Source organism: Marmota flaviventris, chromosome 5 (genome assembly GCF_047511675.1).
Source record: "Marmota flaviventris isolate mMarFla1 chromosome 5, mMarFla1.hap1, whole genome shotgun sequence".
In the NCBI taxonomy this organism is placed as follows: domain Eukaryota; kingdom Metazoa; phylum Chordata; class Mammalia; order Rodentia; family Sciuridae; genus Marmota; species Marmota flaviventris.
This window is the reverse complement of record NC_092502.1, coordinates 120,207,396-120,229,352: the sequence shown is the minus strand read 5'-3', so window position 1 is coordinate 120,229,352 and position 21,957 is coordinate 120,207,396. Positions and strand designations below refer to the sequence as shown.

Genomic DNA, 21,957 nt, shown 5'->3' with positions numbered 1-21,957 from the left:
GGGCAGCTGCCCTTTCTGAAGAAGGTATAGAAGCTGAGCAGGGAAAGAAACACAGCCTCTTCCTCATCCCTCTGTTCAGCTTCCTCCCATTAAAAACTAGCTGGCAATGCAGCCTGGGAAACAGGGACTATAGACCCAGCTCCTACCCATACAGAACACAGCACAAAAAGGGCAAGAAATGCATTCACGAGCAAATAGGCAAATGACTGGCATATCCAGAAAAAGCCCAGCAGGAGACTGAAGTGCTTCTATTGGTACAAAAATCCTGTTTTCCTAGAAATGACTTGAGTTTTGTTTTGCTTTTTCTGTTTTGAGATATGGTTATTACTAGTTAACACAATTCACTCAGGGGATGTGGTGTTATTGGACAATTTCCTCTGAAGCAGTAACTGAAGGGCATGAGTATACTTCAAGAATGATGTTAATACATGCATGAGGTGCATCTTCATTTAGTTGATATATTGCTCTCGCACATCAATTGTAGCTTGCTTACTCTCTTATTTTAATAGTAGACTTCTGGAACTTCCCCCACCAAAATGATGTTACCCTGACCTTGTCTGCCTCTAAGGAATACAGTATAAACACAATCCTTCTGATCATCCGGAGGCACAGAGAACAGAACTTCATCTGAGCATCAGAACTGAGCATGGGGTGCAATGAACCACTTGTCCACTGCGTGATAAAGCGTATTAGCAAAAGTGCTATGGCTGATATGCTCAACCTGCAGCTGACCTATTATGGGATGCGTTATTTGATGTGAGATCTGAATAGCAATTACTCTCTGCAACCAAGGGCAAATGGCAACTGTAGGGCTTGGCCTTTTCATATTTTCTGAGGCCAGAGTTCTCTATAATGACAAAACCTCATTGCTCTGGTTCATTTAAAAACCACCATCATTTTAAAGGTTATGTTATGTGTGAGGTGTGTGCGTGTGTGTGTGTGCGCGCGCGTGCGTGCATGTGTGCATGCAAGTGTGGGAGAGACAGATATCATACAGTGGATTTTATGACAATTAACATAAAAATGCTTCAGAAACGTTTAATAGGAGGAGTTACAAAGATAAATGTCTTACTGAAAGAGAGCAGATAGTTTCAACTCTTTACAATTCATTTTACCAGAACCCAGGACCCAGGAAAGGGAGAGTAGCTCCCACTTAAGTTCATTACTTGGCCCTGAGGATAATCTTTCCTTGCCTCCCTGCTTATCAGTTTACTCCCATCTCCTGCCCAGTCTCCAAGACCTAAAACTAGATGGATTTACACCCTACCCCATTTCTCTCAACTTACCCCAGAGCAATCTGAGCTGAATTCACAAAAGCCGTGGCAGCTCCAAGACAAATCCCTAGACCCATCCTCTCTCCACTGCGTAGGGCTCCCTTCTTCATTGCCAGGCATAGTGTCCCCAGCCAGCTTCAGATCATCATCTCCCCTGGGAGCCTCCATCGTAAGAGCATTCACAAGCCTCTGGATCTTTGGACAATCACCATGGGCCTCTGATTGAAAAGGCTGCCACTCCCCTGCCTCTCTAGGGAACATGGAAGCCTGAAGGTAGGGGCTGTGCCCTACTTATTTCTATCTCCTCACCCAGTACCACACAGCATGTGGTCTGAAAACCTGCTGCATCTGCATCACCTGGGTGCTTACTTGTAAAGCACTCTCAGGCCCACCCCAGATCTCCAGAATCAGAATACCTGGGCTTGGGGTGCAAGAAGCTGTGATTCTAATGCCTGCTAAAGTTTGAAGAGCAACACCATGTGCTACAGACATCAGTGTCTCATGCACAGTAGTTGTTTCATAAACACATGCTGCTTTGAGTGTCTGTGGGAGCACAGGGTGGAGGCAGTCTGCAAGTGAGCTCCCAAACAGCAGAGACCACATCTTTCTTCTTTACGACTGTGTTGCCAGCTTCTTGCCCAATGCCCGACATTGTTAATGCATTCATTGAGTTGAAATCGAATAAGGCAGTTTTTTTTTATTTTATTTTTCTCCCGTACTAACATTTTCCAATTAGAGGTTACAAAAATCAAGAAAAATCACAATGAGGACTGTTTAGAGAATGAATTTGGAATACTGTGTCAAGGCCATGTACATAATTATATCAGTTTACCAGTGATACTAATTCTTTTGACTTAATATAATATTCCAGGGTTTCAAAACTCTTGAAAATATGGAGGGAAGATGAGCAGTCTTTGTTCCTCCCTCTTCTAAATCAGGAAGAAGAGATTCAGAGATATCTCCTAATCAGATATCAAAGAACTAGAACCCAGGGCATTGAGCAATTCTATTACATGTTATGCAAATATTTCTGGAATTTTACACAAAATAAATTTTCATTTTACAGTTTTTTCACTAGCAAAATAGGGAAAATAATAGTACATACCTTCAATGTTGTTCTAAGAATCAAATAAAATGACATATATGAAATACACTGCCTAAAACAGAGTGAGGGTTTGGTAAATGAAGCTACCATTTCATTACCATTTATTTATTATTATATGTTTGCATTGATATAGAATAATTGTTATATATTTTTGGTTATTGCAATACACTGGCTTCCATGAGAAAGACCAGTGCACCATATGTGAGTTAGCAAGGATCAGGGTCATCCCCCTCTCAGAAGGCATTTCTTGCTAACTTGAGGGGACACTGAAGGAATCCAGTCTGACTTGAGGAGTGTTTCTCAATGCTGCCCTCCAGTGGGTCTCTACTGCGACTGAGGATGGAAAATCTACTGTGGTCACAGGGCTTGCTGCTCTTCTTATATACAGATTGTCTAATCATTCCAAACACAAGCCTTCCACTATCAGATGTTAAGTTAATATGGTCAGTTTTTTAAAAATGGTAGAATCACAAATTCCATCCACATATAGAATAAACACATCAATGATATTATTTAACTGATGACTTAAAGATGGAACTATTAGAATGCTGCCAGGGCTCCAGGGTATATTCAATGAACATACACACAGAGGCAATCAGGAACGCTAAAACACAATTACAAACGTTGCAAAATGGGTTAATATCCATGGGGCAATAATCAATTGCCTTCCACCAGACTCCATTCATTTTCATTTCTTTCTTTCTATTAGCAAGAGCTCATTTGTGTTCTTTTTTTTATTGTTTGCTTGTTTCATTTTTTATTTCTTACATGATAATAGTGGAATGCATTACATTCATAATTATCCATTCATAGCACAATTTTTCGTAACTCTGTAGATATAGTATGTTCACGCCAAATTATACTATTATACATGAACTCTCATTTTTTTTGCATTACAATTCTTAATACACCTTAATACTACAATTTATCATATCTCTGTTTGTATATAAGGTTGGTTTACACCAAATTCACATCTTCATACATGTATTTTGTATAATGATGACCGTCTACTTGTGTTCTTATCAGTTTTCTCCATCTATGAAGTCATAAATTAGCTCAAAGATGATGAGAGATGAAGATGAACAGGAATGGCATTCTACACTGGAGCACTGGTCATCTTTTTTGCCTATTTCAAAGTCTTTCACAATCTTTCCTGATAGTAGAACCTCAAAAGAGTAGTCTACTGTTTGGAGACTAATAGTATTTTCAGTTCACTTATTTTCCTGCCAGAAAAAGAGACTTGTCCTCTGCTCCAGCCCTAGGGCTATGAAAAGGAAGTAGAAATTTCTGGTATTTGAGTGCATGTAAAGCAGATAAGAGACCCTAAACCTAGCTTCCTCTATAGCAAGCACTAACCACTAAACTGAGAAGACCACACATCTTGCCAAAGGCCATTAATTTCCCCAGGGACAGCATAATCTTATCACATTTGAGGGGAAAAAAAGATATCTCTATTGACATGACTTAGGCCTTGTTCTCTGGTAAAAGAACAACTCAGACATTCTTGGGCTGAGCCACATACCTGCCCAGGTCAGAATTCCTTCCCCTCCTTTATCCAGAGAGGGTCTTGCTTCACCTACTTGGTGTTGTTTATTTTTTGCATAAAAGGAGACAGATGTCCAATTGCTTCTACCATACATATTCTTTTAAAAATAGAGTTTGACATTTTATGAAATAAAAGTGAGATCAGAAGTTGTAAAGGAAGCATGATGGAAATGGGTGAAGGTTTGGATTTAGACTAACAATGTAGAATCAGATGTGGCTCAAGATAGTTCCAGGACCATGTGGACCAAGAAGACAGCTTCTTGAGTCCTTGAAAGAAATTCCTAGCATTGACTCTCAGCAACAGACCTACTGAAGAGACCCTTTAGGCACATCCAGTTCTGCTCATTCCCACACACAGCCAAAGGACACTCTTGTATTCAGGGATTTTGATTTTCTCCAGGAGATATATACATATGTATATATATGGATGTATATATGTATGTATATATTTATGTGTATATATATATATATATGTCTATATGTATGTATATCTATATGTATGTATATATATGTATGTATATATGTATGTATGTATATATGTATGTATGTATGTATATATGTATGTATATATGTACATACATATATATAAGTTTTTTTGTTTTGAAAAGATGATCAAATATTTAGCATATGATTTTCTTACGAAGTTTCATATCCAATAAAATGTAGCCACTTTCTCTCCCCTCCCTATGGAAGAAGACAGCATATTATAGAACAGCACTCACTAGGAGCTTCAGGCTATAGACCATTTCAGTAGGTGGTTCATCATTTTGGTGGAGTCACTTCCTATCTGGAATTGCAGCTTTGTCATCTACAAAATGAGGGGATTGGAGTAGGGCCCTCCCAAAGCAAATACTCCATGATTTTGAGATGCTGAGTGGCTCCCTGAGGCCATCCTGATTATTAATGCAGGATCAGAAAGGAAAACATGACTCTTCCAGACTGGAGTGGATAGCTGGTCACACAGATGGCCTTTGCAAGGAGCAGAGGTGCCAGCACTTGCCTTTCCTTACTGTGGACACTGCCAGGGCATGAAGGACCATGGAAGACCTGGACCATCATCACATCCAAAAAGGGTGGTGCAACGGGAGCATTGCCATCACTTGAGAGGACGATCCTCTTCCTGTGCTGCTTTCATTTTATGCTTATATTCTAAATTAACTAGGCTTTTTAGGCATTTATTCTGTAATAGACAGTCAGTCAATCATTGCCTGATTTATTCAATCATTAATTCAAAGTTACTATATGAGCACCTTCTGAATGCTGGAGACACAGTGGTGAATAGTGAGGTCCCTGCCCTCACATTAGATGTAGTCTAGGAAGGATATGGACAAATGAGGCATCATGGTGAGTACTGCACAGGTCACATGTGGATCCACATTAGGAGCCCCTAGTCCATGGAAATATGTGTGGCATGTCTAAATGAAGAAGGATGAGAGAGCCTGACAGGTGGTAGTGGGTTTCAGACAAATGGAACATGTGATGACCAGAGGTAGATTTCTTGCAAAGTTAATAAAGATTAAGTCTGGTGATGTACCAGTAAACTGGGTCTTAGAAAAAAAAAAGGGAAAAAGAAGAAAAAGATAACTTAACAACAATCAGTGCTTTTAAGCCATTACACCAGCTCCAGAACACTGATCAACTTTAGGCCCTTACCCCTGCTGAAAGTGTCTTAGAAGGGTTTTCCCAGAAGCAAGGCATAAGATAGAAACTTGAATTAAAGTCATCTAATTTGGAAGTGGTAGGAACATCCGTAGGGGCTTGGGAAGTGAGCTGTGGAAAGGAGACAGCCAATAAATGATATGTTTTTAAGCCAGCCATCACTATGGGTATCTAGAGCTTCATTCTGTTAGAAAATGCTGGAAATCAGAGAGGTGGCAATCTGGGGAGAAAAGGAGGTAGAGTATTTATACATTGACTCCTGTCAGTCATTGGCTATAGGCTGCGCCTGGGTGTGTTATTTTCTTGTTTTATTTGGCTTTCCCTGATGGGTAAAGTGCCTTTCAGTTGCTTCAGAGAAAGCTGTAAAGCAGAGATGTAGACACTGGCAGCTGGCAGTCAGCCAGCAAGCACAGAAGTATGAAGTCCTAGGGGATAGGGACAGAGCACCACCAGCATCTGCTGCAAAATATCCTAAACCTGTAATTTTACATTTGTGAATTCACATTTTGTCTTAAATAGGCCCTCAAATTTTTATTAATTTTAGGCCTCACAAAACTTGAAACTGTGCTTCATTGGTAGTCCTTATTCACTGAATATACAGCATATAGGGGAAATTTAAAGAAATTAATAAGTTTATATCAGAGTTGGAGGCAGGGAGGATAGCAAGAGTTGAATTTAAACACAGGCACCAACACCATATGAAGAATTTTAGGTTAAACTGGATTTTTCTAGGTTTGGTAGAGATGTGTTGGTCTCTGCAAAACTCAGATGTGCTCCTCCTGGGTTCTCATTTCTCCTTTCTGGGACAGGCTGTCTCCATGATGAGGAGCAAGAACACACTGATGAAAACTTACCATGGCTCAGATGCTTGTTGCTCACAGTGGCACACATCAAAATCTCCTTATTTTCCATTGGTCAAAGCAATTCACTTGTTTAACAGTCACTGGGTGTGGAAATACAGTCCACTTTAGGAGAGGAAATAATGACAAAGTGCAGACAATAATGCAGTCTATTGCCTGATCTTCACAGAACGTCAATAGTGGGGATAGCGAGAGTTTTTGATAACTTTTTTTTTCAGCTTTTCTCGATTATTAGAATTTTTAATGACAATGTAACAATTGTACCAAAACACATAAACCTGTATCTTTAAATAATAATACATGATAGCAAATATTAGAGGATCTTTATTCAAGGATGCTTTAATTTTTTTTAATCTGTTTGTTAACTGAGTTAATGTACATATCAAAAGCATATCTCCTTAGCTTCCTTAAACAAGCGCTCATTAGCATTCATAGCATTTCAAATTATTGGGTTTTATGATGTTTATTTCTGTTTCCTTGCTACTACTCTTTCATTTTTTAAAATTTCTTTATTTTGTAGGCATCTTTGTAAACTACCTGAAAATACTTTGTGGTGTTAGGTGGGAAATAAAGAAATGGATCACTTAAAAACTTTAAAAAAAAAAAAAGGAGTTGTTGAAAGGAGTCAGCAGTGTTGTTCATCCCTGAACACACATACAAATCACCCAGGGAGCTATTTTTTAATGCCTCTGATGAAGCCCCTAGAGGTTCTGATTTAATTAATCTGAGTTGGGATAATGTTTAAAACTTTTCCGAAGGTTGAGAAAAAAAAAAAAGAATGAATAAATAATGAAACTAAGTAGAAAAATAATAATCTTGTGTACATGATGAGTAATATCTGGTTGGGAAGTTTCCTTATGAACTTGAAGTACGCCAAGATACTAAAAAACTAAGGATCCTAACGTTGCAGAGAACAAGGGAAATATATGCAGCAGGGTAATATTAACTCCCAGTATGATAAAACTGTCTGCTTCTAAAATCTGTCTGCACTTCAGTGGGTGAAGAAAAGCTAGTCAGTCTGATACTTCACTTTTCCCACATATAGCCTAAATCAGACCATGGAAAACAATTACTTTTCTGGCTCACTGAAGTATATTTTGTAGACTGTTTTCAAAACATTATGACTAGGGCTGGGGTTGTAGCTCAGTGGTAGAGTGTCTGCCTCACACATGTGAGGCACTGGGTTCAATCCTTGGCCCCACATAAAAATAAATAAAGATATTGTGTCCATCTACAACTAAAAATATATTTTAAAAAAAAACATTATGACTAATAAGATCCCATCATTCTCTATGAGAAGACATTGAATTGGTAGGAAAATATTTGTATACTCAGAATAGGAGAGAAGGATTAAAGATATTGTAGGAATTTGGTTTGTTTTTATAGCTTTCCAGGCTTAAAATTATTTTATTCCATGCAGAGTTCAGTTATTTATGTGCAAAATATTGTAAAACATCAAAACCTCTTTTCATCTATCTGTATCAGCTCCAATTTTTTTGAGACTCTACTTTCATATTTAACAATAACTGAAATGGGGGTAATCATGTTTTTCCTTTCTCTCTTTCAAGATTGTATATAAATATTGAGAGAAGGTTTGAGGGTACTTTTGTTTGTTTTATTTTGTTTTGTTTTAGCTAAATGGCAAATAAATAATGGATATTTTAGTCGCTATCATCTGGTACTGGTAAGGTCTGAGTTAACTGCAATTTGCACAGTAACCATGGTGACTAGCACAGGGCTTCTGATTCCATTAATCTTGTTGAGATTAGCAGTAAATCCCAAAGGGTCTTTTGCAGGGACTCAGAAATAAATCATCTTTTCACATGTATATTATTTGATGATAGTCACTCTCTTTAAATGTGTATCTCTACCCAACAAAGAAATTATACTGTCCCTCTAATTAGGTGATTGGAAACTCATTCCCCAAATAAGAAATTTTATTAAATACAGCAAATGACCAAAAAAGTAAATATATATAAATATCAGGGGCTGGGGTTATGGCTCAGCAGTAGAGCGCTTACCTCGCACGTGCAAGGTCCTGGGTTTTATCCTCAGCACCACATAAAAATAAATAAATAAATAAATACATACATACATACATACTGTAAAGGTATTGTGTTCAACTACAACTACAAAAATATATTAAAAGATTAAAAATAAATAAACACCACATGAAAGGAGAATTTTTTCAATAAACGTGTTATAGTCCTAATAGTCATAGCAAAGGAAGAATATGTGCTCCCCGTTGTAAATTTACTCATGGAGCTCCAGCTGGGCATGTAGCTCCATAAGCTTAGTATGTGCAAGGCCTGGGTTCAATCCCCAGCACCTGCAAAAAAAAATTCCTTATATAGAACCTCAGCCTGGAGATATGAACTGAAAATAAAATTAGAGGTTTTTCATTGAAAAAAAATTCTAATTACTGTATTATAGTAATTAGAAAAGATGAGTTGAGCTGGATTTGGGAAGAGGAGCAACTGTCTGCCCAAGATGGGACTAATAATGTGTTCTATTTATAAAGGGATATTTACAAGTTTGAAAAGTACAGTGTAGTTTACCTAAAACCATATTTGTCCTCCAACAGACCCAGAGTAAGTAAAAAAAAAAAAAAAATGTGCCAGCTTCATTTTATAGGTGAAGATACTGATGCTCGGAATTATAGCAGTTTCTAAAACTAGGTAAATACACTGTTATGATTCTGAGTTGGAAGAGATGGGAATTGGATTATTACCCCCAACATTCCTCTGACCAAAATTCACAGTACAATGTAAATGAAATATGCACATCTCTGGATCTTGCTCAGCTCCTGACTCATACTTCCTTATCATCAAAGTTTTCCTGAGTTAAGGTAATAACCTGAGCCCCTGTATCAACTGAGGTATTCCTACATAAGAACAATACCAAGCACAAAATTGCATTTTACAGACCCAAAGATGCACGATTGTTCTTATTGTAATATTTCTGACATTGGGAAGTATCTTGTCCACTATGGTTTATTGCAGTCAACATGTAATAGTAGATATATTGCTTGCATGTCCCCTATATTGTTGTCACATGATTAGAGAATTATTTTATATGCAAGAAGGGATATAATTTTGATAATAGCAATATAAATATTTTGTATTGATGACCATAACTTCATATTTCTTGCAAAACAACAACTTAATGCTTTATAGGCCCTAAGAAAGGAAAATACCCACAAGCAGATAAAGTATGCTAACTTTTATTGTTGAGATAGGTGTGGCATGATTATCTATCAAGCATTAAGCAAAGCAACTAAAGGCCAAAAATAAATAAATAAATAAACAAAAGTGTTAAATCCTGCAGAGTACATGAAAGAAATTTCAAAAGAAGCTAAAGTGACTAATAAATGTGTCAAGCAGGACTGTTGTTACAGTATTATGACAGAGTTTAATTTGCCCATCTTTTCAATCATAGCCATTATAAAATAATTTTTATCTTGTAATTTATGACATCTTAGGCTACACTGTTCTGATTATTTCTTGCTATGCCTAAAGCTACCTTCCCTGCTCTACTGATGGATAACAACGTCGGGAAGTCCAGAGCAGTCAAAACCAAAGCCAAACATGGGACATTTATAACCCTGATTTCAATCAGAAAATCAACCAACTCTGATGGCAAATCAATCTATTGTTGACTTCTGCACAAATGCTTCGGACCATGATTTTTGTTTCATTAAAAAAGAAAATTAGAAAATGAAAAAAGAAAATTAGACTCCATTGACTTTCTGAGCTTTCAAAATAATGATTCTCTATAATGCTGCGGTCATTGTAGAAAACATTTTATATTTTTTTCTTAGCAATTTAGAACTTATAAGGTGGTTACATAAAAATATTGATTATTTAAGAAAAAATGGGAAGGATTATTCTTGTAACCTCATGGCTGAAGAAAAAGTATGTTCTTGTTTTCATATTTTTTATTAATTGTTAAGGAATAGGGAATGTTGCATATGCATAAATGGGTAATCTGTAGGAACAGCCCAAGGCTTCATGGGTGTTATGTCAGCAGAGCTGAGCTACTCAGTTGTATTTAATGGTAGAAGCAGCCATCCTATTTATGGGTTAATGGACACATACTAGCTAGTAGGTGCTGAGTTCTGCCCCTTTTTTACCTTACCCAAGGCACATCCTTGGTTAAGTTTTTGCAGTCAGAGTTGTGGTAGGTTGGGTTTGACCAGGTTAAAAAAGTGCTAAATTGCCTTAAGCAAGAATTTGCTCCCAGGAGACGCCGGAAGCCCTGTTATTTTCCTGGTCCTCACTTCTTTTCAAAGTATGACTCTCTCCTGTGAGCCCCATACCACTAATCTCATTCTGGACATCTGATTTCTAGCTGTGCTCTTAGGTTAGAACTTTCTCCATTAACCTAAGAACTCTCTACCTAGGGCCTAAGTAACCTCATGGCTGAAGAAGTATGTTCTTGTTTTCATATTTTTTATTAATTGTTAAGGAATGGGGAATGTTGCATATGTATAAATGGATAATACTTTCTAAGTATTGGCTAGCTCTTAGTTTGCAAGAGCTAGAGAAGCAAAAAAAATAATTTTTCAAAATTACCTAAGGAAATCTAATTAGATTTCATATCCTCCAAAAGAAGCTTTGGACACATTTTATAAAATATATGGCAAATGAGATTTATACCCTCCAGGTGTAAGATACTTTTTATATCTTAATTCACTATGAATTCATCATTTTTATATACTCCATAAGATAAGATGTGGTGAGGGAAAAGCAGAGTTTAGAATTTTTGTCTTCATTTCTCTAGATGATGGTCACAGGCCAAATCGAATTGTTGTTAAAAGAATAAGCCATTAACTTAGGTACCAGAATTAGAAAGGTCATGGAGACTATCATGCTAAGTGAAATAAGCAGTCCCCAAAAACTAAAGGTCAAATATTTTCACTGATAAGTGAAAACTAACTCACAATAAGTGGGGAGAGGAGAAGAATAGATATTCAGTTGATTAGACAGGGAAGGGAGTGGGAATAGGAAAAGGAAAGACAGTGGAATGAATCTGAAACAATTTTCCTATGTACTTAAATGAATAGTGAATAGTGAATCTCAGCATTGGGTATGTCCATAAGAATGGGTTCCTAACTAGAATAAGATATTCCTTGCTTGTACAATTATATTAAAATGAATTATACTGTTACGTATAACCAAAAAGAACCAGTAAAAAGGGGGAATTAGAAATGTCATAACTTCTATGATAAAATATGCTTTGCCTCTGATATATCCAGGTGGATATCAAATGACTATTAATCTCATTTGAAAACTTGTGCTTGTTTCAGGGGTACTCTAAATAAAACCCCCTCTGCCTCTTAGCTCTTTCTGGAGGGAGAAGCCATGATCATATCTCCTTGAAAGTTTTCCAGCTGCAATTCAAAGCCATTTGCTTTTTTTTTTTTTTTTTTTAGTTTTAGATGGACACAACACCTTTATTTTATTTATTTATGTAGTGTTGAGGATCAAACCCAGTGCTCCGTGCATGTGAGGCAAGCACTGTACCACTGTGCCACAACCCCAGCCCCAAAGCCATTTATCTCATTTTTTATTCTCCCTTCAGTTTGAGAACAGCTCAGCACTCTCTTCTATTTCTATCCTGAAAGACTTAACAATTGTTGTAAGAAAATTCCCAGGCTGCTGTTTTTGATACTTTAAAAGTCTATTCCTTCATGGTGAGAGATAGGGATTTGTTTTCATTTGCTGCATATGGACTTCCAGTTCTCCAAGCATCCTTTGTTGAAGAGGGTATGTTTTCTCTTATGTAAGTTCTTGGCACCCTTGTCTAGTATGAGATAACTGTATTTATGTGGGTTTTTCTCTGTGTCTTCTATTCTGTACCATTGCTCTACATATCTGTTTTGGTGCCAACACCATGCTGTTTTTGTTACTACAGCTTTGTAGTATAGTTGAAGGTCTGGTATTGTGATGCCTCCTGCTTCACTCTTCTTGCTAAGGATTGCTTTGGCTATTCTGGGTCTCTTATTTTCCAAATGAATTTAATGATTGCTTTTTCTATTTCTATAAGGAATGACATTTTGTATTTTAATTGTAATCAAATTGAACTGAATAGCGCTTTGGGTAGTATGGCCATTTTGACAATATTAATTTTGCCTATCAAGAGCATGGGAAATCTTTCCATCTTCTAAGGTCCTCTTCAATTTCTTTCTTTAGAGTTCTGTAGTTTTCAGTGTAGAGTTCTTTCACCTCTTTTGTTGAGTTGATTCCCAAACTTTAGTCATTTGTTTAGCTTTTCAACATTCCAGAATCTCCTTCCTGGCCACCTGCTGGACAATGTGTCTCACCCACCTATTTCCATTTACCACCTACTGTTCTCAAATAACAGAAAGGGAGGATTAAAGCAGGGCTTCCTCTCAGCTTCTTCTAATGGATAACAATAAAGGCATCAGAACTTCACTTTTCAAACTTTTAATGAATAGTATGGAATGTGTTTAAAAACACAGATGTAAGACCCACACCTGGTGTGATTCCCATGTCTGCCACTGCACTAGCTGTGGGATCTTGGGCAAGTGATTTAACCCCTCTCTGCCAAACTTTCCTTACCTGTGAAATAGGGATAGCATCTCACTTGGGTTATTCTACAGATTAAATTAATGTGCTATATATATATAATATATTTACAACACCTGCAAATGAAAACAACTATAATCATTACCTAAATTTCAAAATCAGAATTATTTTAGTGTTGTGATCTATTTTTTTAATTTTTAAAAAATTTTATTCTAATTTGTTATACATAAAAGCAAAATGCATTACAATTCATATTACAAGAAAAACTCAAAAAATTCTTATTATAAAAAACTCAAAAAGCTGAACATCGAAAAACAAATAGCCCAATCAATAAATGGGCCAAGGAACTGAACAGACACCTCTCAGAAGATGATATACAATCAATCAAATATATGAAAAAATGTTCAACATCTCTAGCAATTAGAGAAATGCAAATCAAAACTACTCTAAGATTTCATCTCATTCCAGTCAGAATGGTAATTTTTTCATATCTCTGGTTGTATATAAAGTACTTTCACACCATTCGTGTTTTTATACATGTACTTAGGGTAATGATATCCCATCTCATTCCACCATCTTTTTTACCCCCTTACTCCCTCCCTTTCCCTCCTACCCCTTTGTCCTATCCAGAGTTTTTCCAATTCTCCAATGCTCCCCCTCCCAGCCCCACTATGAATCAGCCTCCTTATATCAGATTTGGCATTTGGTTTTTTGGGATTGGCTAACTTCACTTAGCATTATATTCTCCAACTTCATCCATTTACTTGCAAATGCTATGATTTTATTCTTTTTAATATCTGAGTAATATTCCATTGCATATATATACCACATTTTCTTTATCCATTCATCTGCTAAAGGGCATTTAGGTTGGTTCCATAGTTTAGCTATTATGAATTGTTCTGCAATAAACATTGATGTAGCTGTGTCCCTGTAGTGTGCTGTTTTTAAGTCCTTGAGGTATAGACCAAGGAATGGGATAGCTGAGTCAAATGGTGGCTCCATTCCAAGTTTTCCAAGGAATCTCCATACTGCTTTCCATATTGGCTGCACCGTTTTGCAGTCCCACCAGCAATGTATGAGTGTGCCTTTTTCCCTACATCCTTGCCAATACTTATTGTTGTTTGTATGCTTAATAGATGCCATTCTGACTAGAATGAGATGAAATCTTAGAGTAGTTTTGATTTGCATTTCTCTAATTGCTAGGGATGTTGAACATTTTTTCATATATTTGATTGATTGTATATCATCTTCTGAGAGGTGTCTGTTCAGTTCCTTGGCCCATTTATTGATTGGGCTATTTGTTTTTCGATGTTTAGCTTTCTGAGTTTTTTATATACCCTAGAGATTAGTGCTCTATCTGATGTACAAGATGCAAAAATTTGCTCCCAAGATGTAGGCTCTCTATTCCCCTCACTGATTATTTCTTTGGCCAAGAAGAAGCTTTTTAGTTTGAATCCATCCCATTTATTGATTCTTGATTTTAATTCTTGTGCAATAGGAGTCTTATTAACGACATTGGGGCCTAATCTAACATGATGGAGATTTGGTCCTACTTTTTCTTCTAATAGGAACAGTATCTCTAGTTTAATTCATAGGTCTTTGATCCACTTTGAGTTGAGTTTTGTGCATGGTGAGAGGTAGGGGTTTAATTTTATTTACATATGAATTTCCAGTTTTCCCAGCACTGTTTGTTGAAGAGACTGTCTTTTCTCTAACATATGTTTTTGGTGCAAGAGAATAAAGAGGGAGAAGAAAGAACAAGAATTGTTTTGGTTGGAGATCAGTATCTTTCCTGCCTCCTTTCTCATCCAGTAGCTGAGGTTGTCTGTTCTTAGTTGGTATCTCCACCCTCAGGATGGTAGGGGTTACTAGGTTTTGAGGGTTGGTCTTGGGCACAAGGCACCTGGAAGTAGGGTTTGGCACTCACTGGTCCCATTTGGGAGACTGCACCTCAGCGATCTCTTTTTGGGGTCTGCTCCTGTGAGGTGGGTGCTGTGTCTTATCTCCCCATCTCACCTGTAGACCTCACAGTCTTGCCCTCTAAATTAGTCTCTAAAGTGTATCTCCCACACTCTCTCCCTTTCTACTTCCTAATAGGAAGTATTAGTATTTCTCTTGGGGGTCTTGTGTGTTCCATTCTGGTGGCTGCATACCTTTGGAGGGTTGTTTTGAATTGGGAAGTCACTCTGCTGAGTTAGTGACTGCTGGGGTCTGGTGGGAATTAGAAAACTATGGGTACCTGGTATAGTGTATTACAGTATTCCAAACTGTTAGTTGCCCCAACTAAAGACTGTGATGGAAGTGACCCAGGATGGAGGCTGCTACTTTCAGTGATGGGGTGTCAGGTCGGGTAGGGGAGTCGGGCAATGGCATTGTGTGATGCGTTCAGAGATGAGCTCTGTGGTGTGCAGTGTTGCGGCTGTTGGCTTTCTTCAGAGCCTGTGATGTGTCCCCAGGTGTAGGCAGGCTACCGTGAGTAGGGGACTATGGCAGTAGCTGCCCAGTCCCAAGATGGAGGTGACCGGGGAGCCCCACATTAGTAGATGGGGGTCCATAGGGACTGGCAGCCAGAGTTCCTGCCAGTGGGTAGTGGCTGAGTGTCCTTCGTGGGAGCTGTGTCTGGGAGTTCTTCACCTGTGCTGATGCCAGTGGTCCCTCTAAGGCACCCGCCAGACCTATATGGGTGAGTAGTTGGGAGTCCTTTTCTAATGCTGAGACCTGGGGCCTACATGGCACAGCAGCCATGATTCCTGTAAGGGATCAGCTATGGATCAGCTGTCACTCTCAGCAAAGCAGTATTCTCACTAGTTGAGACCCGAGACATGGAGTTACACAGAATGCTGCCTCCCTCTGGCCCACCATCTTTAGATCCCCTGTGTTGTGATCTATATGAGAGGCTTATTCTGAATCTCAGAATAAGCATTGCATTTTTGGGGGGAGGCAGGGGAGTACTGGGGATTGAACTCAGGGGAATTGACATCCCAAGCCCCATTTTGTATTTTATTTAGAGACAAGCACTCACTGAGTTGCTTTGCACCTCATTGTTGCTGAGGCTGGCTTTGAACTCAGGATCCTCCTGTCTCAGCCTCCCGAGTCAGTGGGATTACAGATGTGTGCCACCACGTCCAGCTGTTATTTTAATATTAACTCAACTAGCATTTTTCTCTTACAAATGAAAGGCCTGAGTATTGATCAGTTCTTATGATTTCTCTCTCCCTTTTTTTTTAATTATTATGCTGGATTTCCTAAGCCTCGATTGCCTTAGTTCTTTAAGTTGTTATGGTAAGAAGGGAAAATGATGTTTCTGTATGAGGGGCTGTAAATACGAAGAGTGACTATCTCAATTTGCCTGGAATTGAGGGTTTTCTTGAGATATTTTAGTACTAAAATTGGGCACATCATTTGCATCCATGGTGGTTAGACGCCCTCGATATAAAGGCGTTACATAAAGCAGTAACAAAACAGGGGAAGGGAGACACATATTCGTACTAATTTCATCAGCACAAAATAATTCTTGGTATAATAACAATGTTATTTTGATTTGTTTTATGGTGCTGGGGCTTGACCTCAGGGCCTTGCTCATGCTGAGCATGTACTCTATCACTGAGCAATTACACCAGCCTGTTGCCTTGAGTTTTGACTCTAGCAATCCCTGGTGAGAATATTAAGGATGAAATTGTACTGAACTCATTAATTCTAAATGTCAGGCATTTGAGCTTCATTTTTTGCTATTATCATCTTGGTATAGATCTTTCTCCCTTCATTTTATGTTGTTCTCCTTTCTTCTGATCATTTTGTGCTTGTTATTTTTTTTTTCAGGTCAACTCAGATCAAAACGTACTCTTGGGACAATGCCCAGGTTATCCTGGTTGGGAACAAATGTGACATGGAAGATGAGAGGGTCATTTCAACCGAGAGAGGCCAACATTTAGGAGAACAGCTTGGTAAGAAACAAATTAGTAAATTAACAAGAAGAGAACTTGGTAATTATTTGTAACACTCTACAAAGTTTCAGGTAATCATCAGAGTGACATTAACCGAAAGTTTGTCAACAAACTGGAAAGCAGCTCACGCTTCTGTACGTGGTTTGTGCCTTTCTTACTTGCTGCAGTATCGATGGAATTCAAGCACAATTATAAAAGCAAAGCTGATACCAAGATTTTAGTTTTAGTGCAAGGTTTCTCACTCTTATTCTGTGAAAAACATGGATTATGACTTTCCCACTATTTCTATGGGGTTTTCTCTGAACACATCATTTTGCATTGAGTAAGCATGTTATTGTGTAATCAATTGTTCTCATAATTGGCATATGGTAATGCCACCAAACACATCACATCCTTGATTCTAGTTCTGTGGACATCATTGATAACTCATGTTACTATTACAAACCATTTTTAGACTCAAGTTTCTCATCTCTCAAGAATGAGTTTCATAACCTGTGCCTACTTATCCAAGCCCTTATAGGTACCATCAGCCAAAATGATACATGCACACTTTAGAAATAACAAGGCCACTTCAAACACAAAATCTTAACAGAAACCAGAGTGAGGAGGGTAGAGTTTCTGGGTAAAGGAAGGACTAATGACTGGTTAAATCAAGGCTTTTTAAAACATTGTTTTATGTCTTCCTTTGTGCCAGACATCATGGGGGATACAAACAAACATGATCCACAGTCCCTGTGCTCAAGTTGCTGCTAAGCAAGTGGGGAGACTAGAGACAACGAGAAATAACAAGACAACAAGAACAGGTCAATGAGGTGTTGATGAGCTGGAAGGCAGATGCCCAAAGGAAATGTCCAGAAATAGGGAGACAGACATAGGGACAAAGGAGGAGCAGACACCTGCTGGGATAGTAGGTGGAGATGGTAGCGCCCTTAGGAAGACAAGTAAGGAGACAAGATGGAGATCATATAGACTAAATGGCGAGGTATGGAGACCAGAATTTAGAAACTACCAAGGGGAGAAGATGCATTCTGGGTGAAGGGCACTGTGGTAGGCAGACATTAAGAAGAGCTAAGTTGAAAGGACAGTGAGTACAAAGGTTAGAAAACCTGGTGTAAGATTGCAGAAGTTGTGATTTTGGAGAACAATTCCAGCCCTCAAGTTTAGACCTGGGATTTTTTTGTTTGTTTGTTAACTAATTTTTCTGTAGAACACAGAGAATGATAAGGGATTCTTATCAGAGAAGAGTCAAACTTTCCAACCTTTTTGTCCAGGACCTGCAGTAAGAAATATATTCAATATGCTTATCTAGAGCCTATATATGGGGGAGCAGGGAGTGAGGAAGAAACAAGTTCTCACAAAATACATTTACCTTCACTAGAAGAGATTCACTTTATTATTGTCTTTCTTTTTCTGTTGTGTAATGATGGTCTCAACTCCTAAGCAGATCCCACCAGTGAGTCTCAACCTACCATATGAAAAACAGTGCCATAAAATGGGTGTTCTGAATTAGTCTGCTTTGGTTGTAGCACAGACAGGTGAAGCAGAGACCCTCTGAATGGTTCAGTCTATCCCTTGGTAATCTCATAACGGAGCTAAGCCCGGTTCACTCTGAGAGCTTGGCCATTTCCTCATGAGATCAATGGGCTCGTTCCATTAAAACCTATCTCTTCATGACCACGAGTACTCTCCACCAAACATTCTTAGAGCCACTCATGAAAAGTCCCACAGCTGATGTCTGGTTTTACCCATTCTATCAATTTATCAATATTTTAGGCAGAGTCTAGAAGCTTGGCAACCTTTCTTAGTTTCTCAGGAAGATAGGAGTAGAGAATAGTAGATTCACAAGAAAAAGGAACAAGGAAACCTAGAAGAGCATTATTAGCAGAGTGACTTCCTCAGACTATCTCTTTCCTCCTTGTATTTTCTTGACTACCCAAAGTATATGCCTTGCAGAGAAAAAACTTCTATACAGATAGAATCTGTCTCTATAAATAAGCCTGAAACTGCTTGGTTCCAAGAAAATTCAATCAAATTCAAACCTTGCTCCATGTCATTGCCACACAAGAGTGAGGTAATAGCTAAATTTTTTCCACTGTAACACAGTACTCAGGTGCTGAGATCAGGGGTATTGAAGGGGTATTAGATTAGTGGAAATGCATCAGGATCCTGACTTTCCCTAGAACTCCACCATCTGACACACATACACACCCTCTCCATTCACTGCACAGACATGGGCAAAGTTACCAGAATGTGGGGTAGAATTGTTTTGAAATGTTTTATCTTTCTGTTCAAGTTCTGCCAATGGTTTCTAATTGATTTTTTTCTCTCTATTCAATAAAAACCCAGCAGTTGTCATAGCAACCAACACGTGTGCATTCTTGGAGAGTCATTTACCTCCTTCAGTGTGGTTTGCTCTCCTCATGATTACACATGCATCTATAGATAATTAGGAGAGATCATTTATTTGGACGAGGGTGGACAATAATACCCAGAATCTAAATATAAAGGTTTTAAAGAATTTAATTTACTTAAATTACTGCTATAATTTTTCTCTCCAGAATACTGTCATACATGCAAAGAGGTTAGGCAATTTTTTTAAAGGTCATTACCACATCTTGGCAGATGGCTCAAAATAACTGGTTTATTGACCTGGTTTCAATAATTCTCCATTATGGGTGGTTATATCCATATAACATTTTCTCATCCTAATGAGGGTTTTTGATGAAACCAAGTTGTAGCTGAGAGCTTTAAACTTCTTTTATGGCCCGTGCCCTTGCCAATTTAATTTCATTCACCAAACATTTATTAAGTGTATACAATATACCAGCTCCTGAGAATATAATGACAAATAGCCCTGCCTTCCAGAAATCATTATATTGATGGTGATAGACTATATGAACAAGGATTATTTTTCCTGGCCTTCCCTCTGCTAGCTATTTTGTTTCATTTGATTCTGATGAGCAACCCTTCTTTACAACACCTTAGTTTCCATGACACAGTGCCCTCTGTTCTCCATAATCCTTCCAGCCAAGCGTTCTGTCCTTGGTAGACTCCTCCTTTCTCTCTGTTGCACTTTGATTTTCCCTCTGTGTCCCCCACCCACTCTTCAACCTCTACACCCTCCCTTGTATATTCCCATCCATTACAAGATTTTAATTCCACCTACAAATTAATGACTGCAAATTGGGTCCCAGTACTGATCTCATGATGTAACCTCAGGATCCTCTATCTACCTGCCAATTCTATATACATTCAGAATTTATGACGTAGGGTGGTTGGTTAATCTATATGTAGCTGCGTTAACTGGAGTTTGATATGCTCACCCACCCTAACTTGGACCTATTGCATCAGAGTTTTTGAAGTTAAAGCCTAGGACCTACACTGTTTAGCAAACACTTTCATAACTTTTATACAATACCAAATTTTTTAGCATACTGACTTTCACAGCAGGGTGTATTTAGAGAGGATAAGAAATTGCTGCCAGAGCTCAACATTGTCCTATAGGTGGCACTATTCTTCCCATACATGCTTTCAACTTTGAGTCTATGGGCATACACTCTATAACATTATGTAAGAATGTGTGTCTTTTATATTGAATTTACAATATGACAATTATATATATAAACTCTCAACATTTAAGTTGTAAGTGTAAAACTACTAAATGTTAAATGAAAAAAATGGGACATGGAATTAAAGACAAAGGTTATCTTAAAGTAGAATTTACCTGGGAAAAGGAATAAAGAAATTTATGGAGGGAAAGGTATTTGGATTGCCTTGAAGTCATAGGGAAAGAATATTGACCTGTGAAAGAGTAGAGAGTCCTAAGTTTCCCAGAAATGTAGTCAGAGAAACAAAGCCTGCAGATAAATTAAAATTGCTTTTGGAAAAAAGTGATTATTTTGATTATCAATTTGTAAAAAGTCAGTTTTTAATATGTTTTTTAATTTACAGTAATATTTCTTGCTAAAGAAAATAGAAAATGATATTCCCAATTACTTTTCAAACAACTGTCATGCCATATAGATGTATTACTAAATTTCGATCCATCCCTGCATCCTTATCCCTTGTTCTGTGCAGAGACCTCATGAGGATTTCTTTTTCAATTTTATTTATTTATTCATTTTTTATGTGGAGCTCAGTATAGAACCCAGGGCCTCGCACATGCTCGAGAGTGCTTTACCGCTGAGCCACAACCCCAGCCCCCCCCCCATGAGGATTTCTGACAGACACAAAATATGCATAACGCTGCCATCTTTCCAAGCTGGACAATTTTCCTCCCTTTCTTTTCACATTTAGTGACTTTTTTTTTGTTTTGATCAATCATCTGACAAATATCTTTTCAACTCCTATAATGATGTTGAAGAGTTATAACAGATGTCATCTCTTTTGTGGCACTTAAAATGTGGTCTGTATATCAGAAATTCTCTCAAATATCATGATGCATAAATTAAACAAGGTTGGAGGGCATCAGCTTGTGTATTTTGAAGGATGGAGGAGGAGCATTGATTTCTATGAGAGGACAGTTGCTTCTAATTTTAGGAATATAAAGAGTAAAAAAAAAAGATATATTCTATGCCTACAAACTCTGAAACATGTTGATTTGATAAAGACTGGCTTCATTAAACAATTCCTTCAAGGACTTAGTGTCTTAAAATAAAAAGAGGTAAACTTAAGACAATATTCCACACCAATATACTAATGTAACCCAGTTATCTCTGGAAGTGAAAGATGATGCAGGAAGAATATGTAATGGCTTTCAAAAGCATTTAGAGAAATCATGGGAGGCAGATCCTAGAGAGAATTCAGATTTGGGGGGATTTTTCTGTTCCATCAGGGATAAGAGTTTGGGACTATTGTTGTCTTGTATGTCCTGGTCCCAGTCTTGCAGCAAAGCCCACTGAAGTGAAAGAATCATCATTAAAACCCAGACAGGAAAATCCACCTGATTTTAGTAACCATGATTCTGATTGCTGATGAACCTGAGTGACCCCACGTGCTTGATTGGGGAGCTCTGAGCCT

The 21,957-nt window shown here is 37.9% G+C and overlaps 1 protein-coding gene across 1 annotated transcript in view; it reads left to right on the top strand.

Moving 5' to 3' along the window:
• Rab3c (RAB3C, member RAS oncogene family) overlaps positions 1–21,957 on the top strand; it is a 266,114-nt gene that overhangs the window by 219,553 nt on the left and 24,604 nt on the right. Inside the window, exon 4 of the mRNA XM_027938147.2 lies at positions 16,814–16,938. Coding sequence (XP_027793948.1) covers positions 16,814–16,938 — 125 coding nt within the window. The remainder of the gene's footprint in view (positions 1–16,813; positions 16,939–21,957) is intronic.